The sequence below is a fragment of the Haliotis rufescens genome, unplaced genomic scaffold (genome assembly GCF_023055435.1).
Source record: "Haliotis rufescens isolate VD_foot unplaced genomic scaffold, xgHalRufe1.0.p SCAF_7, whole genome shotgun sequence".
Taxonomy (NCBI): Eukaryota; Metazoa; Mollusca; class Gastropoda; order Lepetellida; family Haliotidae; genus Haliotis; species Haliotis rufescens.
The window spans coordinates 35,762,600-35,786,679 of NW_025964361.1; the positions used below are offsets into that span (position 1 = coordinate 35,762,600).

Consider the following 24,080-nt stretch of genomic DNA (forward strand, 5'->3'; position numbering starts at 1 on the left):
CACTTAGGAATTGAATAAATTGAATTGATCTGATTGGTATACCGAAGTGAAAATCCTGGTTAAGCCGTTTATAGTCATACATTTATAAAAAAAGTTAAATAATATTTCGCATGTTGCTTTCGTCTCGGTATATGCTTTTTGTATTTTCATTTGTGACGTGACGATCCCGTGCATAAATGATAGTTATGGGTAGTATGTACTTACGTCTATTCCAGGTGTGGGTGGATGCTGGGACGCAGATCTTCTTCTCTTATTCCATCTCTCTAGGTGCTCTGACAGCTCTCGGATCTTACAACAAGTTTCATCATAATTCCTACAGGTAATAAATAATAATAATAATAATAATAATAATAATAATAATAATAATTCCGCTTGTAAACTCTATACGAAATGTATGCTCAAAGCGCTGCATATTAGTAGTAATGGCAGCATGGTAGTCCACGACAGACCATTTCAGTATTTCCAGATAACAGAGACTTATATATTACAGTGAAAAAAAAAAGTTTTCCTGTCTACACTCTTCTAAATAACATTGAAACCTTCGACGTCAGTATATTAGGGTTTTTAAAAAAACAAAAATACAGACCGAAAAAGTGTGGAAAGTCAAACGGTGCTGTCGTTCTATTTAAGACTGTTTTGATAAAATATAAAAAGTTCGCAGGGCTCGTCCGGGATTCGAACCCGGGACCTCTCGCACCCAAAGCGAGAATCATACCCCTAGACCAACGAGCCTCGCATGGATGTCATATCCATGTTAAGGGTCCACTTCGATAAGAAAGGCGGTAAAGTGCCAACCAAATGTCGCCGACAATGATCACAGTCAATCGTGTAATTTTAACAAAACACAGTGTTTGCTAACATATGAAATAGCATTACACTTGTAACCCCGCACCGCCCTACCTCATGGGTGAGCAAACACGATGGCTTTCCCGCTGTGCCGCAGCGTGAATATAACATACAGTTGTCTTAGCTTGTGTGAAGCATTGCAAGACAGTGTCGCTATATATTTCTGAAACACGAGTTGTCTACCTTTGAATCATGTGCTGTATGAAGCCGTGCATTATACAGGCTATAACATCTCTTCACTGCAATCGACAAAAATAAACGTTGTTTTTGTTAACTTTGGTTTACAAATACGTATGAAAAGCAACGTTTTTTTCTATTCCGACGACCAGATATAAGTAAAATGTCAATATAAGTAAGTTAATTAAAATACTATAAATTATAACCTGTTGAAATTCTATCTTTTTTAATAAACAAAATCGAGCCTACGAAACAGTTTGATGAGGTAAAACATCATTTGCTCTGGAATTAAACTGGAATTGTTCGGACTTCGACTTACCAACCTGAACATTTGGGCCAAAAATCCGTTAACCTTACAAGCTATATCATCCGATTATGTCCAAGACCCGGGAAGATCAGGGTTAGAACAGGCAAGATGCGATTAACGGATCAGGTAGTCAGGCTCGCTGACTTGGTTTATGCATGTCATCATTTCCCAATTGCGTAGGTCGATGCTCATGCTGTCAATCACTGGACTGTCTGGTCCAGACACGAGACCACCGTCATATAGCTGGAATACTGCTGAGTGTGGCGCGAAATAACAAACAAACAAAGTTGTAGCAAAATAAATCACAAAATTAAGAATTCAGATACTTAAAACAACAATATGCAGTCATACATCTCCCGAGGACCTTTAGTCAGGGGCTTGTTTGACCCGGGCTCGAATATTTACAGGCCGGCGTCATATAGCGATATGAAAATTAAAATGTTATTTAATGCCACGTGAAACAACATTAAGTCATTCATTCACTCACACTTAAACCAACAGTGGTTAAAGTTACACGTTTGTCGAGTGTGTTTAGGCTTGTAAAGATGTATGCACAAGTGCCCTTCTTTGGAGAGCAGAGAGATATCGTATCGGAGTGAAAGATCTGACAATATCAGGGACAATATGCCGACAGACGCATATTGGGTGTATGCATGATCACTACTCTTACGTACTTGCATTGGAGATTTTACGTGCGCTTTCCGACTGAGCGCGTATTTCGCACACGGGCCGCAAGTTCGAAAAGGGAATGAAAAGGGTGGGCGCAACCCGGAATGGGGCTTTTGAGGGTTGCTTATGTTCTAATTTTGAGATTTGGAGATTTGGAATGGATGCCAAGGTGGGGGGGGAACTACGGGAGCCGTGTGGGGTGTATGGTTGTTTGTTTATGTAGTTTTTGGTGCATTAGTGAGTTGGATGGTTTTTAGATGCGGTTTAATAGATCCGTTTTAATTAGGTATACGCCTAGGGCTTTGAAATGCATTGAGTTATTTAATGGGTTTAGAATTGTATCTAGAGTTAGTCCTTGCTGCAGGTTTAGTGTGGTTTAGAGTTGTTCTATGTGTCTGGTAGTGAGTGCAGTGTATAAGAGCGTGTTCTGAGGTTTCTTGTTGGGTGCAGTGTGGGCAGGTTCCTGTTGGGTGTCGTTTAATTTTTTTAAGGTGGTTATTTAGTTTTGTGTGGCCTGTCTGGAGCTTTGTTATGACGCTGATTATATTTTTGGAGGGGTGTAGAACTTTTGGTTTGGTTAAGTTTTTTTAAAAAATATTTTCCTATATTAACAGTCTGAGTTTTGGAAGTTTGTTTGCCATTTTTTTAATAGATTTTTTGTTTGGTGATCACTACTCGAAGTCTCCACGCCTTAAGTACTCGGGGACACGGGTGGCCCAGTCGTCATAGGCATCACCATTCGCTGTGCAGAGTTGCGTCCCTTGGGAACATGAGAAACCTATGATTGTGGGTTCGAATCCCGGTTCGCCCCGATTATGTTTCTAGGTTTGTCAGCACCATACCCGTGCTCGTGGGTTTCGCCGAAGTGGTAAACGTCTAAGACCTGCATCACCGGATTTCCTCCCACATTAAGCTGACACGCCGCGATATAACTGGAATGCTGTTAAAAGCGGCGTTAAACCCACCTCACTCCCTCATTTAAGTACTGATGAAGCGGCGCTAACTCCAACTCACTCACTACTCCGTGTTTCAGGGACGCTGTCCTGTTCGCACTAACCAACAGCGGTACCAGCTTCTTCGCTGGCTTCATCGTGTTCACCATCCTGGGCTACATGGCGAAGACCCAGGGCCGATCCATAGAGGATGTAGCCGAATCAGGTAAGCAGACGACAAGCGAGATCTTGTTTTCTATTCAAATGAATTTCTATTCAGTGATTCGGATCTGAGGATATAAACTAAGCGGCAAAAGAAAGTATGGGTTGGCAATTTGTAATTTTCCTAAAAACAGCGATAACTAGTGGAAATTGGGTATTGGGAATATGACTGCCCAGGAACAGGTACCAAAAAACACCTCATTCGAACGCGCCACCTTTGACGGCGCTCGTGCGGTGACAATAAAATGGTGAAACAGGTTTCCCGCCTATGGCATAAACTGCACGTGCATGTAAGCTGTATAAATGCGTTCGTCTCCAGGGTATAACCACACGTGATGAAAGCACACAAAAGAAATGCCACGTCTGTTTCCAAGCCTTTACAGTGTATCAATATTTAAGCACAACTGTACACAATTGTTTGATAGGCATTTCTTAGAAGTTGACAGATGACAAAGCAGTTGAAATAAAATATTATTGACAACAACTTTTTATACTGTAATAGCGTCGTTTCCATGGGCTGTCATTCAGTCAAAAAATACAAAGTTGAAAAAAACTACAAAAGTACGTAATTATAATCAAATGTAACTAAAAAAGAATGAATGTTACAAATAAAGGTCATTATTTACATACAAATAATGAATTCAAAATACAAAACGATACCAATAAACAATTCGCGAACAAAATACGTCATATATAAAGCCAAAACAATATGTGCTGAAGAATGTCTGTGCACACGAATCTGCCAAAGGACAACGTTGACAATAAATAACGCCAGATGGCGCTGCAATTTTTAAAACATCCATAGTTTAATCGGCATGTTCCACCGTGTAAATGATAAATGCATGCTGAAGTGCTGTGTGTGTATTCTATCTATACATGTTGCGTTAACTGTCACCGAAAAAGCAGCACGTTTTGAAAAATAGTACACTCTATATATGTAATCCTGTCGAGATGTTTTACAAATTGCAGCGCCATCTGGCGTTCTTTACTGTCAACGTTGTCCTTTAGCACTTTATTCTTTCGTGCACACTTTTCTTTCTTTACATATGACGTCTTTTGTTTGCGAATTGTTCATTGGTATCGTTTTGTGTTTATATTCAATATTTGTATTATACAATGAGCTTTATTTGTAACATTCATTCTATATTCGTAACATTTGAATATGTATGCGTACTTTTATCCCCTTTTTCAACTTTGTACGTTTTCACCGAATGGCCGCCCATACGTTTCGGTATAGGTCCCGACACCGTTATCAAGAAAGACTCGATATTACAGTATAATGCATACGTTTCGTCGCTACTACAGTGTCATAAAGAGTTTAAAGATCCGTACACCGTTGTCAAGTAAATCGTGCGTAACAACGGTATAACTATATACATGTATACCGAAACTTCGCTATGACAGTGGAATAAAGAAGTTGTAAGCGATAATGTATTGTCTGCTTTATCAGAACGTTTTGTTTTTGTGCAGTTTTTAAACATGTAAAGTGATATGAATGTATTTATAAATGCGTTTCTAAATATTTTCAGCTATTTTGACATAACAATGTATATTCTAATCCCCATCCTCTATGATTGTCAGGCCCTGGTCTGGCTTTCATCGCCTATCCTAAGGCTGTGGCTCAGATGCCTGCGGCTCCTGTGTGGTCCATCCTGTTCTTCCTCATGATCATCCTGCTCGGTCTCGACAGCCAGGTATGTGTCCACCATCCTTTTGGCTCGTATGTTATAGTGAGTGAGTGAGTGAGTATGGTTTTACGCCGCTTTTAGCAATATTCCAGCACTATCACGGCGGGGGACACCAGAAATGGGCTTCACACATTGTACCCATGTCGGGAATCGAACCCGGGTATTCGGCGTGACGAGCGAACGCTTTTAACCACTAGGCTACCCGACCGCCCCTCGTATGTTATAAGCAACATTCCGATAATAATAATAATAATAATGATAATGATAATGATAATAATAATAATTATAATAACAACGTGGATTTTTGTTTTTACTTCCATCCATAAGCATGCTCAAAGTGTTTACATTATTACCTCGGTCTTTTGGATCAGTGTGGGCTCATTTTTCACTCTCAGCTCCCTGGGAAGTGTACAACCCAAGCTGGTTAGTGAGGCGCTGGAAGGGTTAGTCATATCTCATCCTACCGGGTACCCATATACTGATGTGCGAACAGAGGCATATTTCGAACAAATCCACTTGCCAAAGGAGACATCACATGTGCTATATGTGCTTCTATATGAGACAGGACTGAAGCCCAAGCAACTCTGAGTCATATTTTGTTTCTGGAGGTGTGATTGTGTTCTGTTTGTTTCTGTTTCTAGTTCGTGGGCGTGGAGGGTGTGATCACGGCGGTGGTCGACCAGTATCCCAAATACCTGAGAAAGGGGTACCGAAAAGAGATTTTCATCGGCATAGTGTGTTTCCTCTCCTTCCTTATTGGTCTCTCCATGGTCACAAACGTAAGTAAAATGTTTCTATGTCTATCAACATGCCCCACCTTAAATCATGTGAGACCCAATCCTCGAGAAGACCCATCCCATACTATAACCCGACCTTACACATCCCTATCCAGTGGTAGAACCCTTTCCCACACAGCCCCGTCCCATGTTGGAACCCATCCCCATACAGCCCCATCCCATGTTAAAACCCATCCCATCACGTCCCCATCCCATGTTAAAACCCATCCCATCACGTCCCCATCCCATGTTAAAACCCATCCCCCATACAGCACCATTCAATGTTACAACTCGTCCCCTAACAGCCGCATCCAATGTTAAAACTCATCCCCCACACAGCCCCATCCAGTGTTAAAACTCATCCCCATACAGATTCACACCACGTTAAAACTCATCCCCACACAGCCCTAAGCAATGTTAGAACCCATCCCCATACAGACTCACCCCATGTTGAAAACCAACCACCACACAGCCCCATCCCATGTTAAAACTCATCCCCATACAGATTCACACCATCCCATGTTAAAACTCATCCCCACACAGCCCCATCCAATGTTAAAACCCATCCCCCATACAGCACCATCCAATGTTAAAACTCATCCCCACACAGCCCTAAGCAATGTTAGAACCCATCCCCATACAGACTCACCCCATGTTGAAAACCAACCACCACACAGCCCCATCCCATGTTAAAACTCATCCCCATACAGATTCACACCATCCCATGTTAAAACTCATCCCCACACAGCCCCATCCAATGTTAAAACCCATCCCCCATACAGCACCATCCAATGTTAAAACTCATCCCCACACAGCCCTAAGCAATGTTAGAACCCATCCCCATACAGACTCACCCCATGTTGAAAACCAACCACCACACAGCCCCATCCCATGTTAAAACTCATCCCCATACAGATTCACACCATCCCATGTTAAAACTCATCCCCACACAGCCCCATCCAATGTTAAAACCCATCCCCCATACAGCACCATCCAATGTTAAAACTCATCCCCACACAGCCCTAAGCAATGTTAGAACCCATCCCCATACAGACTCACCCCATGTTGAAAACCAACCACCACACAGCCCCATCCCATGTTAAAACTCATCCCCATACAGATTCACACCATCCCATGTTAAAACTCATCCCCACACAGCCCCATCCAATGTTAAAACCCATCCCCCATACAGCACCATCCAATGTTAAAACTCATCCCCACACAGCCCTAAGCAATGTTAGAACCCATCCCCATACAGACTCACCCCATGTTGAAAACCAACCACCACACAGCCCCATCCCATGTTAAAACTCATCCCCATACAGATTCACACCATCCCATGTTAAAACTCATCCCCACACAGCCCCATCCAATGTTAAAACCCATCCCCCATACAGCACCATCCAATGTTAAAACTCATCCCCACACAGCCCTAAGCAATGTTAGAACCCATCCCCATACAGACTCACCCCATGTTGAAAACCAACCACCACACAGCCCCATCCAATGCTAAAACCCATCCCATGAGTTCGCATCTTACGCCATTTGGAACAAGGTGAGAAGTGACCCTTTGTGTTGAATGTTTCAGGGAGGGATGTACGTGTTCCAGCTGTTCGACTATTACTCAGGTAGTCGTATCATCCTGCTGGTAGCTTTCTTCGAGCTAATCGCCATCGGATATATCTACGGTGAGTAGCAAGAACGTACAGAGATCCACTCCAACTATTGGAGCGAGTGAATTTGATGTCATATTGAACAGTATATCACTTATGCCACGATGTGTCAGCTTGATATAGGAGCATCCGTGAAGATCCGGGTTAGATTAAACCTTCAGCAACCCATGCTTGCCGTAAGAGGCGACTAACGGGATCGGGTGGTCAGGCGCGCTGACTTGGTGGATGCACGTCATCGTATCTAAATTGCGTGAATCGATGCTCAGGATATGAATCACTGAATTGTCTGGCCCATATTCGATTATTAACAGACCTCCGTCATATAGCTGGAACATTGCTAGTGCGGCGTTAAACAACAAACAAATAACCAACAAATCTGGAAAGAACGTCTGAGACAGCCGGAATCAGAACCAACGATAATACGTTTCTCGCATGCTTCGAGGGATGCAACGTTGTACATACTGCAGCGTCTGGGTCACCCATGTTTCCACTCGCTGACATGGAGGTAAGGAGAGTTAATACTTGTAAATTGTAAACCTTCACTTACTCTATCACCTGGTGTTGGCAGGCGTCAATCGCTTCCTGGCCAACATTGAGATGATGCTTGGCTGGAACATCCTCCCCTTCATGAAGGTCTGCTGGCTGGTCTTCTCGCCCATCTTCTGCATTGTGAGTCCTCAGATTACAATGTTCAATACTATGCTCAATGTTTGTTCAATGCTATGTTCAATTCTATGCTCAATGCTGTGTTCACTACCTTGCTCAATGTTTGTTCAATTCAATAATATGTTCAATGCTTTGCTCAGCGTCAAGTTCAATACACTGCTCAATGATTTTTCAATGTAATGCTCAGTATTAGGTTCAATACTATGCTCAATAATCTATGAACTATACTATGTTCAGTTCTATGCTCTATACTACGCTCAGTGTTTGTTCAATTCTATGTACAGTGATATGTAGAGACTATGCTCAATTCTATCTTAAATACTATGCTCAATGATATCTTCCATTATGTGCGCAATGCTATGCTCAACATTATGCTCAACTCGATGCAATTGTTAATACTTCGTTCAGTGCCACTATAGATAACATGCCCCCATGCTAAAACCAGTGCCGTTATGAATACTGTAATAAACCCAGTGTTCACGAATATATGCTCAGTACTAAGCCAGGCACTATGCTTAATACCCTGATTTATCCTATTTTGCGAAATAATGTTCAACAACGTGTTCAACAGCATGTCTAAGATTTTACCTTATTCAAGCCTGGCTCAGTACTCTTTATTTAATTGTGGAGGGAAACCTCGATCGTTTCTAATGAGTAAGTTGGGTTTAACACCGCTTTGAACACTACTCCAGTTTCGCTCACGGTGTGTCGGCTTGAGGTGGGAGGAAAGCCAGAAGTGATTCATGTTTCAGACGTATACCACTTTGGCGAAACCAACGAGCCAGTTCGTTTGCTAACGAACCTAGAAACATAATCCGGGCGAACTGGGATTCGAACCCACAATCATAGGTTTCTGGTGTGACCAAGGGAAGCAACGCTGCCCAGCGACTTATAGCGCCTTAGACGACTGCCCCCCCCCCCCCCTATTTTTGACAATGCTTATTTGAACCATGTCGTGTTGCAGTCCATCTTCGTGATGAGTGCCATCAACTACTCGGAGCTGACATACGAGAGGCCTTCGGGGGTGTACGTCTACCCCAACTGGGCGGTGGCCATCGGCTGGACAATGGCCTGTCTCTCTATCGTCTGGGTGCCCATCATTGCCGTCTACAAGTACATCAAGTGCCGCGTACGTTATAGAGCACAACTGGTCTTTAAATGTTCATAGTCTTGTACAATACTTAAGATTTCTACATGTTAAGGGCACATTGAATGCAGGACGTTTACTGTAGACAAGTACCTGGTATCACTGACACCCCTGACTCAACAGATGAGTGAGTGAGTTGGGTTTAACGCCGCTTTTAACAGTATTCCAGTTATATCGCGGCGTGTCAGCTTAATGTGGGAGGTAAGCCCGAAGTGATGCAGGTCTCTGACGTTTACCACTTCGGTGAAACCAACGAGCACGAGTATTGGGCTGACAAACCTAGAAACATAATCGGAGCGAACCGGGATTCGAACCCACAATCATAGGATCCCGGCGTGCCCAAGAGACGCAACTCTGCAGAACAAATCGAGGCGCCTTAGACGACTGGGCCACCCGTGCCCCCCTCAACAGATGACGTGTAGGGACTTCAGTCAACATCGTTTGTATTTCAGACGTAACGCGTTGTTCATTCAGGGCAACTAAACATCGGTACAATGCATTGTTTTAAGTTTTATCACAGCTTGATGTAACCTATGCAAAACTTTAAAACTTGTGTCACAGTGTCAGGTAAACAGTCACCGCATTTAGAACACGTCTCACAATATTTTTTTCACAGGACTTGATGGTGTTGTTACGTCCGACGGGTTTGAAGCAGCATCAGATGCGGCCTTGCGACTACGGCCAATTGACCTACGACGATGTCTTGAAACAGCGGCAAGGACTGCCCGTTAGCATACCCCAGTACGTGGCCCCGGCGACAAACATGGACTCGCCCCCACCCGCGTACGTGAACCCAGGTTACGAGAAGGACAAGGAGTCCTACTTCACTCAATTATAAATAACCCTTTTTGACATTTCGGGATATAGTTTATGTTTTAACGTTTCTAAGATGTTGCTCAACCGTAGCGTAAGTTTGTTCTTCATTTATTTTGTGGAATCCGTGTTTTGTGTTTTATAAATGTGAAGCAATTTTTTTACAACTATTTTATGTTAATTCAGCCAAAGTAACCTAGTGTCTCATAATGTATGTGGCAATATTTTTTACTCTCAGTATAATTTTCCCTGGTTCAACTGAGGTGTGTATACGAAGTTGCCTTATCAGCAATTGTTGACTTTTTAAAATACAAGTAACGGGAATATTTTACATTTCAGAATACCCTTTCAACTTTATTTATATTCATGAGTTGTAAAATGTAATACAGTATTTTAATATATTTGAAATTGTTTATTTTAACTGGAACTGAAATATTCTCCAATGTTTTGCCTTCATTCAAAGTCAAACTAAAATTGCACTTAAAAAAACAGTTGTGAGAATTCGTAAAAATGTTAATGCATGATTAAACGTTGGTTGGTTTCAATTAATAGATGGGGAATGTTTTCACAAAAATACTCAAAGAATATCAATGCTCCCATGATCGATCATCGTCAGGACTGATGTCAGAAAATATGTGTTGTCGATACTAAATAGGTACTAGTAACTATGGCACAGACCTCATAACGCTTGGTTAAATGTGTGGTAACGGCAGGTAAAATCAAAGTGTCAAAAACATATGAACTAGTGACAGAACTATCTTTTGGTCTCTCATTTCTTGCGAACCATTTTCACCGATCTCTGTTCAAATCGGTCGCCACTAACCCTTTAAAAAACATCACAGTGTTGCACGAATCAACTAAATTCGTTACTCATCCATATAGCCAAGTTGTCTTAGAATGTCTTTATGTAGGCTTTAGACGAGTTAACCTGTGTTAAGGGTATGTGCGTTTATGTAGTGTTTGATTGTTTTACGTGTTTGTCGGGAACATTGTTCGATCTGATTACTCCATCCGTTCTAATGAGTCGTCGCGTTATTGGAAAATAATATGAATAAAAAGATAGCTGCACGAGTTGTACCGTTTAAAATGCAACAGATCTGAACAATTATACACCTGGGAAATGGTTAAGCATCGCTTCCTGTATATTTCTATGTGAGTGAGTGAGTATGGTTTGACGCCGCTTTTAGCAATATTCCAGCAATATCAAGGCGGGGGACACCGGAAATGGGCTTTTCACATTGTACCCATGTCGGGTATCGAACCCGGGTCCTCGGCGTGACGAGCGAACGCTTTAACTACGAGGCTACCCGACCATGTAAAATAGCCATTTATGAAAATCGTATCTTGTAATAATGTTAGAACGAAAACGTTTGTTTTTGTTTTCGAGGGACACATTTGAAATGACAAACAGATAACCAAAATCGATTATTCAATTACATAATTTGCATCTGTACTATCGAATAATGATTTTAACTACTCGTTATTTCTACGACTCCTTCCCATCATATGGTATGACCCCATGTGACCATCTGAAGAAACGTACAGTGTTATTTACCAACTTGTCAGCAGGTATTGGTTGTAACTTTTCCATGTATATATAACGACATCTACAGTGACATTAATAACTGAGTGCAAAAATATTATAATATTACCCATAATGATACGGATATAAGTGAAATATTTTCAGTAATTCTTACTGAGCATCATGACAATTGTTCCATTTTTTTCATTAAATGCGAAGATGCCCATTGCAAAGTGACGTCATTGTCACGAATAATTAAAGAATACGTCATCCATTGTTCGTGACGTCATGATGATATATGCGACGTCGTTTCAATAATAGAATAATTGAGCTGAAGTCGACATTTGTGATCAGAAAACCCACTTTTTCTAATTGTCTCAGAAAAAGACGATGGGTTATACAAAGAACAACCAACGGGGAACGAGGAATTGGGGTCTTCTGTCCATCACGCATGAATGCATGTTGAAAGTCCCTCGCTAATTTTACATCGGACAGACACTCCTTATTTCTCAATGCTCATAGATTGTTTTTTTAAGTAATACCCATGCCCAAATTACTTATTCTTGTATGCTGTGATTTATCATTACTTTTTAGATGTACTAACTTTACTATAATTACTCAGATTTTAGATGGCAAAGCAATGACTTAATGATAGTCAGTAGATTAGAGCATTTATTGTGTTATTAGAACAGGTTTTTTAAAATTTTGTATAGCCCATGCAAATTATATTGAGAACATATTTGTATTTACATCTACATCATAATCTGAAATATGAATAAAGAATTTTATATTTTTCATTCTTGTTTTGTGGTTTAGTTAATTATGTAGCCACAACAGTGTATATATGTGTAATTAACTCTACCCGTGTGCAACACGAAGACATCATACAAAAACAGTAAAGTTGGAGAACACTTGTCTTTCTCAACAAAAAAAAAACTGTTCAGTTCTGTCAACACATTTGATTTCTCAACTATTTACACTACTGTACACCGCTATGTATAACTTCCTCATTTAAACATCAATGTACACATTTTGGGAAAGATATTTAGGCAAGAAGTAGGCACCACAGGGACACCATTTGTTTGTTTGTACTTTTTCTTGAATCAGGGATATGCACACGGATATCCTTAAGATTTTAACGTTGCTAAATAAATACAAAAAGGCGACTATGCTTGTCGTAAGAGGCGACTAACGGGATCGGGTGGTCAGGCTCGCTGACTTGGTTGATGCATATCATCGATCCCAATTGCGTTGATCGATGCTCATGATATTAATCACTGGATTGTCTGGTCCAGACTCGATTATTTACAGACCGCCGTCATAAAGCTCGACTATTGCTGAGTGCGGCGTTAAACAACAAACCAACCAACCAAGGGATTTTAACGCAACGATTACCAGTGCCGTTTCGAAAGGAAATGGATATAACGAGGTCAACAAACCAAGTTCCACGCCTTAAAAGACGAATATAACAATGTTCACTGAAGATACCATACACTCCTCTCAATCAACACATTTAGTTTAATAATGAGACATACAAGTATGTGAAAAAGAGCCGTACTTTGGAGGCTCTAGAAATCGTGATATGTTTTATTCCGAACCAAAATCCTTTCTGAAATCCAATCTAACCACATTTCGTGTTTGTTGGTCGTGTCTACCTTGCTGTGTAGTGTCCACGTGCTGGCATGGATCGCCGTGGAAGCCTCACTGCCTCGATTGTTAGCTCTGCCAAAGATTGGATGGAAGTGGGATGCAGATTGCCTGCTGGAACTGCGTTGCAGAATCGTTCCCACTGCCATTTTGTCAAAACATCAGCGACGATATTGCCATTTATTACTTGCCCGTGAAGAGATCACCCGTTTAATAAACATACAGCTGTATTACACATTGTGTAATACCAAAACGCGTGCTTATGTACCCTCGGAACACGTTTCATGAACAAATATTGAAAGCTCTCAACATCCCTTGGCTTAGTCAACGACATTGCGTGTGGAGTTGATAGATCACTGAGACGAGCTTATGCACACTAGATGACCCCCAGCAACCTTGTTGCTAGGCTGACGTCACATGGCATTGTTTCGCCGATGGATCTTGCAACAAAATTCCGCAAATTACGTCATCGGGTATTGTGACGTTATTGTAAACTTTGAGATGCAAGGCCCGTTCCACAAGGCGATCGTATTGTAGCGCAACGACAGTCGTTAGTCTAAGTTAAAGTATGTGAGTTGCGATAGTCTTAGCCCTACGATAATTTTGTGAATTCTAAAGGTGGACCGTTGTATGGTATTAAATTCATACGTTTCAACTTTTGACGTGTTTGAAGTATTATTCAGTTAAACTCAAATGGACTATGCCGTAGGATGGTGTAGGTGTCAGCCTATTCATACTCAACAGTATAATTAAAAAAGGTTATAAATGGCAAGTAATAAATAAAATACTAAACTCGCTCCCGTGTAAAACCAATTTATGAAACTCGTGAATAGTTGTGGTATCTGACGAGCGAAAGCTCGTTTAGTATTCTATATATATATATCTCGTCTTGAACAAAATGATGTTTTTGAGGCATTGAAGCACAAGGTGCCTGATCAGTGACATAATTCTGGGTGCCTTTGAAGACTGTTTATTGATGATTTACTCTACAGCTTGGTTATCATAAGAGGAAAGTACTTTCCTGCTGGCAGGATATTGCTGAGTAGGGTGGGCATAGTTTGCATCCACAGAACAGGCGACACCACGTGTTTGGGCTCTTTCGATGTGGGCTCTCGGACCAACTCGCGGGACAGCATTTGTATCACATATCCGCATAACCTGCTCCAAGTAGAAAGGAGAGGATATTTGCACGTTTTGCAATTGGGGTCTGTTTAATGAAGGTCTAGCTGATCTCAATGACTTAGCAATCGCCGATGCCCATGGCGGGACTGTTGGCTCCGTCCTTGGAGTCTTCCCATTCCTGACGAGGCGGTGATGTACGACAATACGTCTTTTGGGTAGCATTATTAATAAGAAATGCAAGCTCCTTGCAACGAACGGAAGATGAATGCAAGGATATTAAATACGTGTTGTGTCGGTTAAAGCTTGTGGGCGAGTGCCGCTTGAGCCGATGCCACGCCATAAGATGACATGGTAAATATAAACAAACTCTCTTAGACCGGAAGTGCCCAGATAGGATCGAGGCCAGAGACGATGGCGCCATGCAAACCAGCATGTAGACGCCCAAGATGAAGGTAATTAGCATAATAATAATAATAATAATAATAATAATAATAATGTAATCATAATAACAACAGTGAAAAACCTGACATAAACGTAATTATTATTTCTGAGCACTATAGCAAATCAGATTGCTGGCTTTTTCTCAGGTAAGAAATCACACTAAAAGCTTCGAAGATGCGGTTCCATTGAAATGGAAATGGTTTTGCCGCTTGTATTACATTTATTTCTCATTATGTAGCTAAATATAGTGGCTTGACATGAGTGTATAGTTTTATAGGAGTATTTAAGAGAACACTGTTGAATTCGTCCTCGAACTTCTTTCCTTGTATCTAGTACTATGACACTTGCAATGGTCACACATCTTGCAGCTGTTAATTGTTGTTCTACAATGCCCCGTGGGGGCGCTCGGGTAGCCTAGTGGTTAAAGCGTTCGCTCGTCACGCCGAAGACCTGGGTTCGATATGTGAAGCCCATTTCTGGTGTCCCCCGCCGTAATATTGCTGGATTATTGCTAAAAGCGGCGTAAAACTCACTCACTACAATATCCTGTGTCTGTAATCCAGATATGAGCAGAAACGTGAGAAACCGCGTCCCACGCTCTCGGTATATAACAAACAATGAACCAAATCACGATTTCTGAACCTGACCAACCGATCTAGTTAGTCGCCTCTTTAAGACAAACACCAAATTCCTGTGTCGTGAATTTGATTGAAGCGATAAAGTGTGTGTGTGTTTGTTTGTTTGTTTGTGTGTGTCTGTGTGTGTGTGTGTGTGTTTGTTTGTTTGTTTGTTTGTTTGTGTGTGTCTGTGTGTGTGTGTCACTGCGGGCTTGTCTCCCACATTAAGCTGACACGCCGTGATATAAGTGGTATACTGTTAAAAGCGGCGTTAAACCAAACTCACTCACTCCTTCACTCGTTGGTCGTGGGTTCGAATCAATACCTTCATCACTACTCTGGGCATTCATGGCTTTAAACAACTTCGCTCACTTGTTTGAATCGTGGCTGTCATGTCTTTGGCGATGTTTCCTTTAATGAGACAGCGAGGATCAAAGTACCTCAGTAACCAACGTTTTCATTAATATTAACAAGTTTACCTGACTATGTCAACGAATCAACTACGTCAACTTCAAATTTACACTCACAAATGTACTGCAGTACTTATATGATTAATTGATAATCATGAAAGAGCTAATCGAAATCTGTTTCGATACTTAAGTCTCGCACCGCATCACCAAGTAGGGATAACATGAACTTGACAACACTGGTTATAAACAAAGCATCCAACTCGGTTTCTTGAGATTTTCTTAATTATTAATAGATTATAATGGACAGTTAACAGACTAGAACAAGACGACTCAAGTACAATTGTAGCGAATTAGGAACACATACTTACATTGTTAGACAGATGTTAAGTGTAGCATTCGGTAGGAGATGGTAAACTATTTAAAACATCAGTGTTTGAAACTGGTGGGCTGGCTTTAGTGGTTTACCAGTAGATATCAAGGATGCTGACTGGCATCACTGGCATCCATTCATCCATTTAGTTTCGTAAATAAAAATGAATTGATTATCTATCTATACAAGTGAACGGGATACTTATATTAATATTGTGGGTAATTTGTAAAACTACCATGAGAGCTCAGCTGCTGTGTCTGACGTGTCGAGAGGACAATAGAAGCGGCTGTGAAAAGAAAAACTATTACAATACAAATAAATGTTCATTTAAAAGACAGTTTTCGACCAACTTTTCACAGACAATTCGCACCAAGAAAGTCCAACATTTCACGTGTCCACTTCAGTTTCATATTTTGACCCAGCCATTGAAACCATTGCCTCAGGACAAAACATGGATACAAGGTCAAAAACTTCGGCTTGTGGGTTTAACATCTGGCGATGCAGTGTCAATCCTGACTCCATAGTGAATTTACAGACCCCAACGCCATTTGGCCTTCTGTATTTCAGATGGCATCGTCGCGTGGCAACGGGAAATTTTGGTGGCTTTAAAAATGGTAAGTCATTTGGACAACATGACCTGTGTTAATTCAAACCTCGGTTCTTTTTGTAAAAGCAGTGAATATATTTTAATGACTGAGGTACATGTGCCATATGCACATTCAGATCTTTGCAACCTGAAATTACATATATTTCTATAATCTTTGATCCCTAAACATTAACTTGCATCACAATCCCATTAGAATGATAAAATTGTTATATCTATTTAATTTTTCATCTGTAACAGGTCAGGCGGTGAATTACCCATCAAACACAGACACACCAGACATTGCAACATCAAAGTTCTCAGCCTCTGAATCTGTTGCTGCAATGGCATCCACAGTGACATCTGCAGCACCTGTTTTTGTTTCAACAATGACTTTAACTAAAACTACACAATATCCTGGAATCACTTCCTCCCCAGTGAACACTCACGGAACTGGCTATACCATGAACTCAACATCAAATCCTCCAAATACTTCTCTTCCCTCCTCCGCTCCTGCTACAGCATCCACATCCCCTGTCACAACATCCACGACCACTACTGCATCATCTACATTCACTTCCTCCACGACTACAAATACGAGGGAAACGACAATTAAGCTGGACCACAATGGACAACCAGAAGGATCCGTGAGAAATGCACATGCTTCTGTAAATCGAAAGGTCGCCTGGATGTGTTGTCAGTCAAATGGTCATGGGCGCCCTAGTCAAAATGGCCACAGGTGCTCTCGTCAAAATGGCCACAGGCTCTCTAGTCAAAATGGCCACAGGCCCTCTAGTCTAAATGGCTACAGGCGTCCTAGTCAAAATGGCCACAGGCGCTATAGTCAAAATGGCCACAGGTGCTCTAGTCAAAATGGCAACAGGTTCTCTCGACAAAATGGCCACAGGCCCTCTAGTCAAAATGGCCACAGGCGCTTTAGTCAAAATGGCCTCAGACACCCTAGTCAAAATGGCCACAGGCGCTCTTGTCAAAATGGCCACAGGCCCTCTAGTCAAAATGGCCACAGGCGTCCTAGTCAAAATGGCTACAGGTGCTCTAGTCAAAATGGCCACATGCGCTCTTGTCAAAATGGCCACAGGCCCTCTAGTCAAAATGGCCACAGGTGCTCTAGTCAAAATGGCCACATGTGCTCTCGTCAAAATAGCCACAGGCCCTCTAGTCAAAATAGCCACAGGCGCTATAGTCAAAATGGCCTCAGACACCCTAGTCAAAATGGCCACAGGCCCTCTAGTCAAAATGGCCACAGGCACTATAGTCAAAATGGCCACAGACACTATAGTCAAAATGGCCACAGGTGCTCTAGTCAAAATATCCACAGACGCTATAGTCAAAATGTCCACAGGTGCTCTTGTCAAAATGGCCTCAGGTGTTCTAGTCGAAATGGCAACAGGTGCTCAAGTCAAAATGGCCACAGGCTCTCTAGTCAAAATGGCCACAGGTGCTCTAGTCAATATGGCCTCAGGTGCTCTAGTTAAAATGGCCACATGCGCTTTAGTCAAAATGGCCTCAGACGCCCTAGTCAATATGGCAACAGGCGCCCTAGTCAAAATGGCCACAGGTGCTCTAGTTAAAATATCCACAGACGCTATAGTCAAAATGGCCTCAGGTGCTCTAGTCAAAATGTCCACAGGTGCTCTAGTCAAAATGGCCTCAGGTGCTCTAGACAAAATGGCCACAGGTGCGGCCGGGTAGCCTAGTGGTTAAAGCGTTCGCACATCACGCTGAAGACCCGGGTTCGATTCCCGACATGGGTACAATGTGTGAAGCCCATTTCTGGTGTCCCCTGCCGTGATATTGCTGGATTATTGCTTAAAGCGGCGTAAAACCATACTGTGAGTTGACCAATTAAACATCCACCACACGCTGTGTTATCATAAAGCCAATCACTCGGCGACAGCTTTTTGGATCTCGCTAGGCTGTACTTTATCGTATGTTTAGAGATAGACTCTTAAAGTATAGATAAATAATGGGAGTATTTTCTATTTGAAAATGGAAGCCACATGTACACATGATCCGTTATGAAGCGCCACCCGCTTTGTCGAATATGCGCAACATTAACAAATGACTGGTGTGATTCGTTATTGGAACAACAAAACAGAGTTGTAAACTGACAAACAGCACGTCTGGCACTACCATCACACAAATACTGAAGCAATCGGTGCCGATTTATTGGCGTTATACAAAGAAATCTCACAACGTCTGTTTTTAAACATTGGGATTCCCTGCCAGTCCTGAATCACTGCCTGCGTCAGTTCATTCGGGTGTTGATTTGGTGGGTCTCAGCTATCACTCGGGGGCCAAGATAATCCCAAAGGTGTCCAGTGTACTTCAGATGAGGGTTTGTCATTATGTTTCGGAATTGATTTTGAATCAGTTGGTGCTTATTTAATGCTCACGTGTCCATACTTGTGTAAAAATGTGTACGTATTTATTACACGCATGAGCACGAAACTGATACTGGATCATTTACCCACTTGTACACTCCACACCGTGGGAATCATCTGTCAAGGGCAGATAATCCTGTTGTCTCGCAGGTCGAAGATTGTATGTATTCCGCATCAGGATAATTTGGTGCATTCCTCCTGATAATTGTCCTGCAGGTCGAAAAATAGATTTCCTACAGACAACCATTCGTTCTTCAGATCGAATATTGGATTTCGTACTGACAACCAACTCTACCGCAGATTGGATGTATCCGTACTGATAATCAGTTGTCCCGCAGTTAGAAGAGAAGTATATTGTATAAGATTCGGGATTAAGCGTCCATGCATTCCAAGAACCTTAAATATGTATTTCAAACATCTAATGAGATAGTTAATATATACGTGTTATCCGCCATACTCGCCATAAACCACATAAGTGTGTGTCCAACAGATAAGACTATTTTTCAGGCTAAAAGATGGAGCTTCTCGAGACGATCGTATCGCTAAAATCCGACTATTTCCGATCCATATAAAGGTATTGGTTGAATTAGGGCATCAAATAATTTTATATGTATATCCGGCGAAAAGCTCACACTGTCAGGGAACCCACATTAACACTAGTAAAAGTTTTCTTTGCACATGATGTGAAATCCTAAACACTTTTCTTGACGTTCATTATATGGATAATCATCACACCAAGAGATGTGTAATCATTTAAGCCATTACAGATTTACCATCACGAAACCATCTTTCATTCAATGCCACCGGACTCTCCTTCTGACATAGTAATATTGCAAAAACATTATATATTATTTTTGTAGACCAACAACAGAATCTGATATTAAAATGACACCATAGGCAAAAAGAAGCATCAACATGTATATTACACATGGGAAACTTTGAATGCCATGTTTACCTGTAAACCACAATTTCATGATACAAGTTGCTAATAAAAAATAAGAACAACATCGGGCTCAAAATACATCCTTGTCGTAGTCCAATAGGACAGACATAGAAATCGGTGAAACCGTACGCCACAACGTACACATGATTTGAAATTTAAATACATACGTAGCTGTCAGTATAGAGTATATTTTCCCCTATAGACCAGACGTCCTTAAACAGTGCCTTCGTTAAAAACGACCAAAGAGTACAAACAAATGTTAAAACGAATACAGTCTTCACACATTTTGTATTTACGACTTGATAGACATTCATATGTGTGAATAAATTATTTGATGTTGAACATTGTTTTTCTAAAGCCAGCCAGAGTTTGGGGAATATTGTCTCGCACATTAGCCCAAATAAGAAATCGTGGTATTGAGCACTGATGTAAAAATCTTTCCATGAATTCTCATTAATTGAGATGAAGTGTAGGTTGTTAAAGACGCCTTTCTTATGTATAGGTATAAGTACCGCTACTGGGAAGAATACTACTACCAAACATCCTATCGAAACATTTATCAAGAACAGGTATCATCTCAAGTTGTAAAGTTAACGTTTATCCTTTTAACCACAACATGATCAGGACCAGCAGGTTTCCATTTTAAGGTGCATTATTGCGTTTATATTTCCATCTCTGAATAAGGATGTTTCAATGTACCTGCAGAAGAAACACCCAGCATATCGTCTAACACATCACTATCAGTCGCACATCCATCATATCAATCGAAAAAAACTTTCATAAAATGAAAAACTACTCAGGTTTCTTGATAGTATCTTTTCTATATGACTGCTTCTTAAATAAAGGTATTTGTTTCCAAAATTTGGAGGGACAGTGGATAGAATCACTCTCTTTTTGAGCCTGTGCTTACACATCTAAAACTTATATTTCCAACAGCGGGCTGTGTATTGATTTCTCTTTTTGCAATAAATATTTCTATTAGGAACCGACCATTTGATATTCAGAATATTAAATGGTCGGTCCTTAAAGTAATCATCAACACCACAGTCATGACCAGACTAGGTATACTCCTAAACGCTTCCATATGCCCTTTGGTTAACAATGAATAACTACAAAGAGTGGCGCATATGTCCATCATATCGAAACAAGTCTGTAAACAAAAACTGTCGTGGGATTGACAATCATCCTTCATCTTCCTCCTCACTAAATGGAAAGTTGTGTTCACCAATAGTGTTATTAATAGGTATACCTACCTCTTATCTCGATGGAAGGTTGTGTGTACCAATTTCACCGCCAATAAGTATATCTTCCTCCTCACTAAATGGAATGTTGTGTTTACCAATATCACCGCCAATAAGTATATCTTCTTCCTCACTAAATGGAAGGTTGTGTTTACCAATAGTGTCATCAACAAGAATATCTTCTTCACTAAATGGAATGTTGTGCTTACCAAAAGTTTGTTGTTGTTTTTTCACATGTGCGTGTATAATAATCACTAATTTCTGAAAGTATTTCTGATAGAAACTGATCAAGCAGGTCAATGCTACACGTAGAGGTACTATTGGTTTACCAGACGGGAATGTAATCACATAACTGTTTTGCTATTTTTGTGCTTTGTATTATCGTCAGTGTATGACCTATGATTGTGGGTTCGAATCCCGGTTCGCCCCGATTATGTTTCTAGGTCTGTCAGCACCATACCCGTGCTCGTGGGTTTCACCGAAGTGGTAAACGTCTGAGACCTGCATCACTTCGGGCTTTCCTCCCACATTAAGCTGACACGCCGTGATACAACTGGAATACTGTTAAAAGCGGCGTTAAACCCAACTCACTCACTGTTACGTGAGTTGAATCTACCACAAACGTAAATTGCAGGGCCATAGAAGACATCAACGTCTCTACACAGCATACCACTATAAAACGGAGGAGCAAAAGAAACCATACCTTTCAGTCGTCTTTATCATATGTTTAATTTTCGATTAAACATATTAGAGACATTATATCAACAACCAAAAAATATATATATACTTGCACTTAGTCAGCACTCAATGCATACTTCAACATGGTGTTATATTTCCAAATCTATTCTGATTGAAAACTTTTAAAAATGAAAACAAAATCGCGCAACTGCTGATGGGTGTCTTAGAAAATAAATAAAATAGTTTATTTAAGCACAAAATTGCAACATTTCAAACATGTGGTTAAACCAATATATATTTACAAAACATTGATCAGCCACAAATGACTTATTACAAACTGTTGCAGGAATGAGTGATGGTTAAATAGACATAATCTAATTTAACAACAGTTCTTTTAATTTCAGCGATATAAAAACAAACTCGGTATACTTTCGTTTGTCCTCGGTGTATTTGGAATAAGTTAAGAGAAGAAGTCACTGTCATAAACATTTTGTCTCAATCCATTAACGTACCAACACAAGAAAGTAAGTTTGTCATCTTCACCATCTCACAGTAGCACCTACAGATTCGATCTTGTTACCGGTGTCTGTTTTATTACACCCAAGTATCTATTATCCGGGCCGTCAACCTATGAATGTTGATTATTGGATGGTGTTTCCGACCATATCTTCAATGTGTTTATGAATCACAAATAATCGTTGGGGTGTTTCCCCACGAGTAGCGTGGTTTCACGAGGTTGTGGGATCTTTCTGAAAATAGCCTTAATGTCCGGTCTCTTTTAGGGCCTATACAGTAAACTGCGGTCATAACGAACTGAAAGGAAACACCAATTTTAGTTCGTAATAACCGTAGTTCGTTATAACCATTTATGCATCATATATACAACAAATGGCCTGGACTAAAACATAAGTTCGTTATATCGGTCAGTTCGTTATAACGTAGTTTACTGTAGTTGTTAACACTGAGGAGGGCCAAGTCGTCTTCCTTGAGCACGGGTGAACACGGGTGTGCACAGGTGCTCCAGCCTTATCGTCTGATACCTGAAGCGTGAGAATTATAGTTGTTCACCGCATTTCGACACCTTTTACCAAGACTATGGGCACGGATAGCGTCAGATGATTGCCACGTTTAAAACGTTAAGTGTTTCATTAAAAATTGACATCACCATTTCCTTGCAAGCCATCGACCCCAGCACAAAGCGTCACAAATAACCTCTTAAAGTCACTTCTCGTTTGGATTGAAAATCATTGTCAGTATATTTGTCACAAGTCTGGTGTCAGCAGCGTCGGCTTTCTATCCAGCGGCAAGGTAGGCCAGATTAGCGATTACTTATTCCACGGGTGGTGGTGTGGGGTGGGGTGGGATGGTGTGGTGTAGGGTGACAGGGTAATATGATGACGTGCTTTTACACGTCACCTTTTTAGTCACCAATATCCCAGCTGTATCAAAGTGGTGTGTAGTCACTAACATCCCAGCTGTATCAAAGTGGTGTGTAGTCACCAACATCCCAGCTGTATCAAGGTAGTGTGTAGTCACCAACATCCCAGCTGTATCAAGGTGGTGTGTAGTCACCAACATCCCAGCTGTATCAAGGTGGTGTGTAGTCACTAACATCCCAGCTGTATCAAAGTGGTGTGTAGTCACTAACATCCCAGCTGTATCAAGGTGGTGTGTAGTCACCAACATCCCAGCTGTATCAAGGTAGTGTGTAGTCACTAACATCCCAGCTGTATCAAGGTGGTGTGTAGTCACCAACATCCCAGCTGTATCAAGGTAGTGTGAAGTCACCAACATCCCAGCTGTACCAAGGTGGTGTGTAGTCACCGACATCCCAGCTGTATCAAGGTGGTGTGTAGTCACCAACATCCCAGCTGTATCAAGGTAGTGTGAAGTCACCAACATCCCAGCTGTATCAAGGTGGTGTGTAGTCACCGACATCCCAGCTGTATCAAGGTGGTGTGTAGTCACCAACATCCCAGCTGTATCAAGGTGGTGTGTTGTCACCAACATCCCAGCTGTATCAAGGTGGTGTGTACTCACCAACTTCCCAGCTGTTCCAAGGTGATGTGTAGTCACCAACATCCCAGCTGTGTCAAGGTGGTATGTAGTCATCAACATCCCAGCTGTATCAAGGTGGTGTGTAGTCACCAACATCCCAGCTGTATCAAGGTGGTGTGTACCCACC

General features: G+C 41.2%; 1 protein-coding gene and 1 non-coding gene across 2 annotated transcripts in view; one reads left to right on the forward strand and one right to left on the reverse strand.

Annotated features, from left to right (window-relative positions):
* Positions 1 to 12,235, forward strand: part of LOC124115029 (sodium- and chloride-dependent GABA transporter 2-like) — a 35,374-nt gene extending 23,139 nt beyond the window's left edge. The window contains exons 6-13 of the mRNA XM_046475834.2: positions 216 to 319; positions 3,033 to 3,157; positions 4,735 to 4,847; positions 5,483 to 5,620; positions 7,206 to 7,305; positions 7,859 to 7,959; positions 8,921 to 9,085; positions 9,720 to 12,235. Of these exons, the coding sequence (XP_046331790.1) occupies positions 216 to 319; positions 3,033 to 3,157; positions 4,735 to 4,847; positions 5,483 to 5,620; positions 7,206 to 7,305; positions 7,859 to 7,959; positions 8,921 to 9,085; positions 9,720 to 9,941 (1,068 nt within the window). The 3' untranslated portion in view covers positions 9,942 to 12,235. The remainder of the gene's footprint in view (positions 1 to 215; positions 320 to 3,032; positions 3,158 to 4,734; positions 4,848 to 5,482; positions 5,621 to 7,205; positions 7,306 to 7,858; positions 7,960 to 8,920; positions 9,086 to 9,719) is intronic.
* On the reverse strand, positions 661 to 732 carry Trnap-ugg. The gene has a single exon. It is a non-coding gene; the product is annotated as a tRNA-Pro (tRNA).
* Positions 12,236 to 24,080: the final 11,845 nt, after the last annotated feature.